This window comes from Bremia lactucae, linkage group LG5, assembly GCF_004359215.1.
Source record: "Bremia lactucae strain SF5 linkage group LG5, whole genome shotgun sequence".
In the NCBI taxonomy this organism is placed as follows: Eukaryota; Oomycota; class Peronosporomycetes; order Peronosporales; family Peronosporaceae; genus Bremia; species Bremia lactucae.
Window position 1 is genome coordinate 3,230,547 of NC_090614.1, and position 9,291 is coordinate 3,239,837.

The 9,291-nt window shown below is 43.5% G+C and overlaps 1 protein-coding gene across 1 annotated transcript; it reads right to left on the reverse strand.

Annotated features, from left to right (window-relative positions):
* Positions 1-1,113: 1,113 nt before the first annotated feature.
* On the reverse strand, positions 1,114-1,872 carry CCR75_001037 (uncharacterized protein; the record flags this gene model as incomplete). The annotated part of the gene is made up of 1 exon (XM_067959142.1): positions 1,114-1,872. The coding sequence occupies one exon, from the start codon at positions 1,870-1,872 to the stop codon at positions 1,114-1,116; it is 759 nt and encodes a 252-aa protein (XP_067821350.1).
* Positions 1,873-9,291: the final 7,419 nt, after the last annotated feature.

Genomic DNA, 9,291 nt, shown 5'->3' on the forward strand with positions numbered 1-9,291 from the left:
CATTCATGAGCGCACATTGCAATGAAGTTCAGTCGCAAATAATAAACTGTTTTTGGGAATATGCGTCCAATATTGCGCAAAAGTTTGTTTCGCGAGGAACATGAAAGTTTGCAGCGATTGATCGAAGAGCATTTTTTTATTTGGTGATGAGCAAGCTAAGTGACTCCTACACGGCCCCGAAGACTTCGCAAAAAAAATTGCGTCTTAATACGGCAATGTGAAGAATGCGTCTTTTTACATGACAGGACGTCGACGCTGGCATACCTCTAAATCGTTAAGTTGCTTGCTAATCACTTTTGAGTACCGCGAGTTTTTACGTGTTTGTATAGAAGTCGGATGAAAACCTATTTGCGCTTAAAATATTAGAGGAAGGCACCTTGAATTCTCTTGGTAGAACCACCTTTTGCCATCACGGCCGGTCGGCTGCTTTTGTTTTGATACGGAAAACAGCCTGCATTTTCGTGGCTTATTGCAGTTAGGACGTCGACAGCTTGATTTAAACCTCGCATTAGCTTGAACGATATTGTGCTTTCCCTTGAAATTAATTAGCTATTTCTTACATCGCAGTGTTCTAGCCATTAATTTTTAGCATCACATTCCAGAATCTTAAGTTGTAATCGCGATAACTTTTTTTCTGTTTGAAAGTAATCGTTAAAAGGTATAACAACTCCCGCCAAACAAAATAATTGAAAATTGCTGCTGCAGTGCGAGGGAGCACCAGCGCAGACTACTCGTATAATTGTATACTCTAATAATAATCTAAAAGATTTGCATATCCATTCCAACGAAAGAAGACCTTCACGATTACAGTCTGTCAGAAAAAAATTAAAATCCGCCCGTGTCTAGCATTTTAAATACTGAAAATTCGGGATCTAATTACGCACCTTGTGATAGTCAAACCCAATAAGAGCTCTGCAGACCTAATTGGCCTGGCGTCGAATGAATAAGAAGTATCTCTGACATTTATTTTGTCTAGCTTGGTCCCGACGAACAAAAAAAAAAATAGTGCGTTTGATACACGCTGAATGATAGCTTTTAGATTTTTTTAATTATCTGAAACTTACTCAATTCAGCAAAAACTTGGACAAGACAAACGTAATTTAAACACTCAATTTAATCATGCTTGGTACCAGTGGTCGTGGCAAAACGCCTCTTTAGTCTTGGGAGCACAAGGCCACCTACGATAGCAACCACTATAAGCTGCATCGTCGTGGCGCTATCAATAATGTCTCCACGCGATCGTAGCTCGCGCAGAATAAGCCCAGCTTTGCAGCTCAGGAAATTGTACGGAACGAGCCCAAATAGCGGGCCTAACGTAAATTGGCCTAGCGGAATGGCCAAGTGGGGCGACGCCATGTTAATAAACCAATTGGGGGTGAATGGAAATACGCGCAGGAATATCATATTCAGCGCCATTTCGTCGCGATGTGCGTCCAATATACTTCTTAAGCGATCGAGTTTTTGCGGAAAAAAGTGCGTGACGACGCGGTAGCCAAAACGCCGCGAAAGGAGAAACATAAAGACCGATCCCAGTGTGTTGTTAGCCAAGCACAGAGGAAATCCCAGCGTCATCCCAAACAACGCGCCGCCCAATAGATTGAAAAATACGGTGCCCGGAATCGCAAATGTTTGCAGGTATAGATAGCAGCCCATGTGTGCGAGCAAAAGTGAACCTCGTTGGCGCTCGGAGAAGCTCTGAAGGGTCTTGCCTAGCTCTTGAGCTGCCTCGAGCGTTGTAGGCAGTCGAAGCGCGAGCCACTCGGTGTCTGTGAGCGTCGAGATTACCAGCGAGTGCAACATCACGCCTAATAGCGCCGTGGTGACTATGAAAACGACGCCCACGAGCTGAAGATCACGGCGCCAGTCCGACATCGTTGCTAAACTTTGTCGACTGCTGCGGATCCTGTTCAAGAAAGTGTTCGGAAGAACGGGGGGTAGGTTATTTTTTGGAAATTTTTATTTTGTTATTTGAATGGATTTTATTGCCAGATCGTTATTAATTAAAAAAAAGAATGCCAGTTAGCAAACAGTTTAACTAAGTAAAATTTTAGGAAAACATGATCCTTTGGCTGATGTATATTTGGTAAGGCTGTAGAGATAGAGTGCGGCAACCGATTCTAGTTTACAGATGGACAAAGGTCTAAGTCCTTCATACTAGCCATAGAAGGATATGAATATTAAAAATAACGACGACAAGAAACAGTCTCTAATTTGCTCTACACTGTTTAGTAAGTATACTTCGTTACGACGTAGTGCTAGCTAAGTAAAATAAACAGGTGTTCCTTGTACCGCACACTATCTCCGTCCCAGCGCGAGATTGTCAGGACCATTCAACTCGCTGAGCCCATGACCACTCATTTCGATTTATCTTTTATACCATTCCTTTTCTATTGATTCAAATTACATATGCGCCATAATAAAAACAAGTAAAAAGGTTGGCGCAATAAGGAGAGATGATACTTAGTAATAATTAGATTTAGGATAGGCGATCCTTAGAGGATGAGCCAAAAGTATCGGCTAGTAAAGCAAAAAAAATAATTCAGTCGTAATTTACCCTCATTCCTCACAAGTGGTACCACTTGTTGGTCTTCCGCTCGCTTCTTCGCCGTCCGCTCGCTTCTTCGCCGTCCGCTCGCTTCTTCGCCGTCCGCTCGCTTCTTCGCCGTCTACTCGCTTCTTCGCCGTCTGCTCGCTTCTTCGCCGTCCGCTCGCTTCTTTGCCGTCCGTTCGCGCTTCGCTGGATTGCACTGCGTTGGATTGCCCAGCACTACTTGTAGCGTAAGGGATTCCACTCGCAGCCAGTAACGTACTGCTTGTAGCGTGGGAATTTCCGCTCGCAGTCAACTGCTCCATTCCTTTGGAAGCGCTGCGTAGCAGTTTTGATTGTGTGGCTTCAGTATCCACTGTAACTCTAAGCGTCTGCCTGACAGATATAGTCGCTTAGTCTGTGTGAGGTTGGGACCGGCTTAACACGGTGAAACAGTTAATCCATCTGGAATAAGATTGAATCTCTTACCCATTACGCTTAATGGCTAAAGAAAGTCGTTGAGATTTATGAGCAAAAAGCTAAAAGCTAATAATCAGATTCCATACTACTGTAGTAAGGCTTTCCTCTTTGAGTACGGTGAAAAGTCTGCAAAGACTGCGAACGATTTGCCTGCGTCATTACAAAAGACCCGACGCATTACAAAAGGCCCGACGCATTGCAAAGATCTTAGCAAAGCAACTCACCAAGGAGAAAGGATGCCTGCCCAAGCAAGAGTCCACCTTATCAGCTCCGTTACACGAGGTATACGCGCTTTTAGAAGAAGCCGAGCGCACCATTTTTAAGGATCTTCGGTTCAACTTAAGAGCCTAGTCTTTTTATAGTTCCGAACACATTCTTCTTCCATTATGGGCAACCCTCAAACGCCGAGCTAATGCAGCAAATGATGCACATGCTACAGCAACAACAAGAGTTAATCAAAACATTCGCTAATTCCTAAAAGATAGGTGGGCTTAAGGTGGACGGGCTAAGGATGCCGACGTAAAGCGGAAAAAGCGAAGAGTCGGTTCGCCTTTATTACGCGCAAGTACAGCAATATTTTATTGCGCACGGTAAGAAGTGGAAAGAGGACGCAAAGGCTCCTCAAGTACTTGCCGTACTAGGAAGCTCATTGCGAGGACCAGCAGCACAATGGCTCTTGCTGCATCAAAAAAGAAATTCACTCAGCCGATGAGTTTTCTCTAGCAGTGAAAAAAAAACAATTCGTCTTTGCGGATCTGCAACAACGTCTTCGAGACGATCTGCATCGGCTGAGACAAGCCAATTGCAAAGGCTTAACGGACTACATTGCGAAATCTCGACACATTATTTCGCAAGTTGAGGACATGACTCGAGTTGACATTTCATCTATTTTCAACGAGGGTTTAAAGCAAGAACTCAAGAAGAAGTTCAATATCGACGGGGAAACGCACTGTAGGATGCTATTACTGTGGCGCTCGATTTTGAACGCACACATTCGGGTGTTTATCATCACCACAACGCTACAAAACCTCGTCCTGGTCCACAAAATGTGGCCAGAGAATTAAACAAGAAGCCAGAGCCGATGGAAATCGGCAATGCTCGGCCATTTAATAGGTCTTCTTGCGTCCATAATCGACGTCGAAATAAACGAAAGTGTGCATACTGCAAAATACTGGGGCACACGATTCAGCAGTGTTACAAGCGCAGGAACCAGCAAAATAATCGCGGCAACGGATATCGTCGCGATCGTGCGAACGCCAACTATTTCGTGAATGAGTCAGTTAAAGAAGAAACCATCGCGACTGCGTCAAACGAAGCTATCACCACACTATGTGAAGCTGACTTTGCTTCCTTCACGGGAAAAGATTTGATCATCTAAAAGGGTCATCTTGACGATCGTGCTGTCAATATGATACTCGATTCTGGCGCCACATGCAATGGGGTGAAGCCGAGTTTGCTGCAATGCGTCATGTCCTGAAATGGCTTTCAAGTCACTCGTTTCGAAGGCACTAATAACACCAAAAATAAGTGAAGAAAGGAGTCGCCAATAGCCCATTTGATGATAATCGAATTTCTGACGTTCCGGTCATTGAGTGGCCAATGAGCAATTGCCATGATGTAATTCCGGGTAAGCCCTGGTGTGCTGCGCACGAGCCAATCATTAATTGACGTACTCATCAAGTTTCGTTCAAAAGTGGTGACATACCATATGATGAGGTTGTGAATCGGTCATTATTCCTCTGCTGACTTCTTAAGGAAATTGAAGACATCACAATTTGAAGAAGTCTATCGTGTCAAAATTTATCAAGAGTCGGAATTTACAAAACCTCGTGAAAACGATTGAAGGCTTTACTCGATTCCTATAAAGATGTATTCCCAGAAAAGTTACCGAATTCATTGCCTCCTCATCGGTCGGTGGAGTTTGGTATCAATATACAGCCCGGTGTGCAACCGAGTAATCGTTCGCCATTTCGACTTTCACAAGCTGAACAAAAGGCTTTACAGAAGTTCGTCGATGAGAACCTTTCATGCGGATAGATCGAGCTTTCAGACTCGCTTTGGGTATCAAACATCTTCGGCATTCCTTAAAATGACCCAACGATCGGTACGAGGTGTATCTCGTTCGGAATGGATTCGATCCGGAAACGCGAACATTTTGCTCAGTTGGGTGATTGGCTTTCGTTACGTCAACTCAACGTCAGTCGTCCCTAAAATACCTTTGCCGCGAATCGATAAATTATTCGATAAGATGTATGGTATGAGCTACTTCACAGTCATTGACTTAGCTCAAGGGTACCATCAGAGGCATATTCATCCGGATAGCAAAACGTACACTGCGTTTCGTAAATCAAATGAGACATATCAGTGGTGCGTTGCGCCGATGGGCCTTGCTGGAATGCCTCGCATTTCGTCGCGCTTGATGCGTGTTCTTTTTGAAAAGTTCTCATTCGTTGTTGTATATTTGGATGGTACATGCATCTTTTCCGTCTCAAAAAAAGGTACTTCTGAAAATTCTAAATTATCTGAACATTCATAACCCTGACACCATTGGCTATTAATTACTTTTAATGTAATACTGGGGTCAATTATTTCATGCTATCGTGTTCGACGTCTTACGCAAGTGAATACTCTTCGCTCACATTGGTAAGTGCAAGTTCGCGCGTCAAGAGGTCAGCTTTTTGGGGCACGCTGTTTCTGGTGACGGATTATTTATCGAAAACAAAGGCGGAAGCAATCGCGAAGTGGCCTTCACTTACCTCTGTAAAGGAATCGCAAAGTTTTCTTGGTCTTGCTTGTTATTATCGCCGCTTTATTCATCAGTTTGCGCAAATAGTTCTGCCGTTGAGCCATCTCGTTAGGAAAGATTTTTCATGGGTCTTGAATGCAGAACAAGAGGATTTGCTCGTAAGGCTGAAGTCTGCCTTACAAGCTGCACCTGTGCTGACTTTGCCTAACTCTTCACGCCCGTTTGTTCTCACTACGGATGCATCGGGGTCGTGCATTGGTGGCGACTTATCGCAATTTATCAATAGACATGACCATCCAGTAGCGTTTTACTCAAAGAAACTTGGAATCCGTGAGATTAGTTGGCCTGCTCGTGAGAAGGATCTATTTGCAATAAAAGAGGGGTTAGAAAAATGGGCAATAGCGCCTGCTCTTGGCTTCTTCATCATCCGTCAGTCTCGCCGAAGTTGGCTCGATACTTGACCACCTTCGCTCAATACGCGTTTACTATACACCACATTAATGGTGCTTTAAACGTTGTAGCTGATGCGCTTTCGCGCCGGCCTGATGATTCTGTCGTGGACAATATCCGCTTTCATAAGTGCGATTTTCTAGTTGCCAACAACGAGGTACACGTTTACTTTGTTCGCCCTCGGTGCCAACTCTGCCCCGGGAGGAAGCTGAGACTCTGCAAGTTGCTGCCTTAATGACAGTGTCGTATGGCGAGTTGTCAACAGAAGTTCGTAAGCTACTTCAATAAGGCTTTGCCAGAATTGCCTAAAGAAGCATGGAAAAGCTCCGAAACAAGTTTATTGATTGTGAAGCAAGAGAAATTGTTGTTTTTGCGCACATTAAACGTCTTTGCGTGCTCAACAACAACCGCTTGCGAACGAATGTAATATCGAAATATGATAATTCGGCAATAGCTGCTCTGCCGGGCAATCGCAGAACATTCTTGCGAGTTGCTCAGTGGTATTACCGGAAATCGTTGCAGAGAAACGTCAAGGAATATGTCAAAACTTGGGAAACCTGCGCACGTCGGAAACATGATAATTAACAAAAAAACAACGTATTACTTATGCCAATTCCAATACCGGATGCTTGCTGGCAAGTGGTATCAATGGACTTTATAAGAGGGCTTCCTGTTTCCAATGGATTTGCCATCCTAACTGTTGTCGATAAGTTTTCCAAACGCACGAAGTATGCAGCAGTGCACGATAAGGACGATGCATGCACCACAGCAAAAGTATTTTTTGATGCTGTCATTCGACACCATGGTATTCCCGCAGTTAATATCAGTGACCGAGATAGCAAGTTCACGTCCATGTTTTCGAAGTCATTGATGACGATCATCGGTGTTCGTCTAAGTATTACAACCGCTTATCGGGCTTAAGCCGATGGACAGACCGAGCGCCAGAACCTTGTGGTAGAAGACGCACTCAATCGCATAGCATCTTACCATGGCACTGACAGGACCGAACACTTGGGAAGCATAGAGTATGCGTCTATACTGGTTCGTGCATCTACTGGATACTCTTCCTTTGAAATAGATACGGGAAGAAGGGAACGCTCTGCATGGCAAAAGTCACTGGGCTGGACTAGTCAACCAAAGGATATTGACGTTTACGCAAAAGAGTTTATCGAAGTACGAGCAAATATCATCGATCAGGCTCGCAGAAATCTGTTGATAGCACAAGCTTCGCAAAAGCAATATTACGATCAAAAGCGCCGAATAAATCAGGTCGAATTCAAAGTTGGAGATCTACTTATACTTGATACTCGCAAAATATCGTTTAAACACGCTGCGAAAAATATGGGACACCAAGAGCCAAGATTGCGGCAAGAAAGGTGGAACCATTCGAAACTATCAAAATGTTTAATTCTAATGTGGCAAGCTTGAGTTACCACAAACTATGAATAGGATTATTCCAACCTTTAATGTTGATGTTCTATCAAGTATGAACCGACACCGGAAAGGTTTCGAAGTCGCCCGATACCGAAAGCATCACAATTCGTGGATAATGGCACAGCGGATCATTTTCAAGTTATTGAACGTCTGTTGAAGAAAGCCAACTCAATCGCTAACCATACTGGCTCGTACAATGGCATGGCGAAACTAAGGAAGAAGCAAGCTAAGAAAAAGAGAAAAATATTCGCCATGTCTCCCACTGGAAGGACCTCGTCGCCGACTTCAATCAGCGTCAACGAGAGATCAAATCGGGGAGGATGTCAGGACCAGTTAACTCGCTAAGCCCTTGGCCACTCATTTCGATTCATCTATTGAACCATTCATTTTCTTTAATTCAAATTTACATATGCGCCATAATTAAAACAAGTATAAGGTTTGCGCAATTAGGAGATATGATACTTCGTAAGAATTAGATTTAGGATAGGCGATACCTTAAGGAGTGAACCAAAAGTATCGGTTAGTAAAACTAAATTAATTCAGTCGTAATTTACCCCCATTCCACACAAGAGGTCCCGGCGCCATTCCGATAACGTTGTAAACATTGTCGACTGCTGCGGGTCCATTTTAAGAAAGTGATCGGAAGAACGTAGGGTAGTTATGTTTTGAATATTTTATATAGTTATTTAAATTGAATTTTATTGCCAGGTCGTTATTAAAATTAAGAAAGAATGCCAGTTGGTATACAATTTAACTAAGTAAAATTTTAGGGAAGTATGATCCTTTGGCTGATGTATATTTGGTAAGGCTGTAAAGATCGAGTGCGGCAACCGATTCTAGTTTACATTTGGATAAAGGTCTACGTGGCTCGGAGCCTACCGCCATAATAGCCATAGAAGGATATCAATATTAAAAATAATGACGACAAGAAACAGTTTCTTATTGCTCTACATTGTTTAGTAAGTATACTTAGTTACGACGTAGAGCTAGCTAAGTAAAATAAACAGGTGTTCCTTGTGCTGCACACTATCTCCGTTCCAGCGCGAGATTCATTTGCGACGTTTGAGGTAATTCCCCCCGATTAAAATACACTTATTATGAGTACTGCGTAAGATGCATGGTAAGTTGTTCCTGAGCGAATCCGTCACATGTTTACGCAGGGCATCCCAGTGAAAAGCGCTCAGTTAGAGGCATGTCGATGAGAATGCTCTTGATTAAAGCCTACACTAAGATCAACGTGCCGGCTCAGGCTGATTTACTGATGCCTGAATTGAATCCTATCATCGGTTTAATTAAATTCGTCGGATAGGAAGATCAATGAAAATCTTCGCATCTGGTTCGCGAGGCGAAAATGACCAAATCGACCACCCTTACAATGAAGCTTCAATTTTAGCCCACGCAATCTTCATTTTAGAGGTCGAGCAAAATCTCGAGCATACACTCGCTGCAGCATATTTTTATAGCGGAACATCGTAGGAAGATGCAGGTATCATGTAGGCCTTCGCTGTCTACTGATAGTCGTTCACACTATCGCTACATTTAGGTAAGCGTCAGCTGTTGGCGTATGCATAAAAATTTACGCTCGCTCATACCAAGCTTGCTCCTGATCTGGTAATCGACAATATCAAAGCCGAGTCTAAGAATGTGCCCGGCT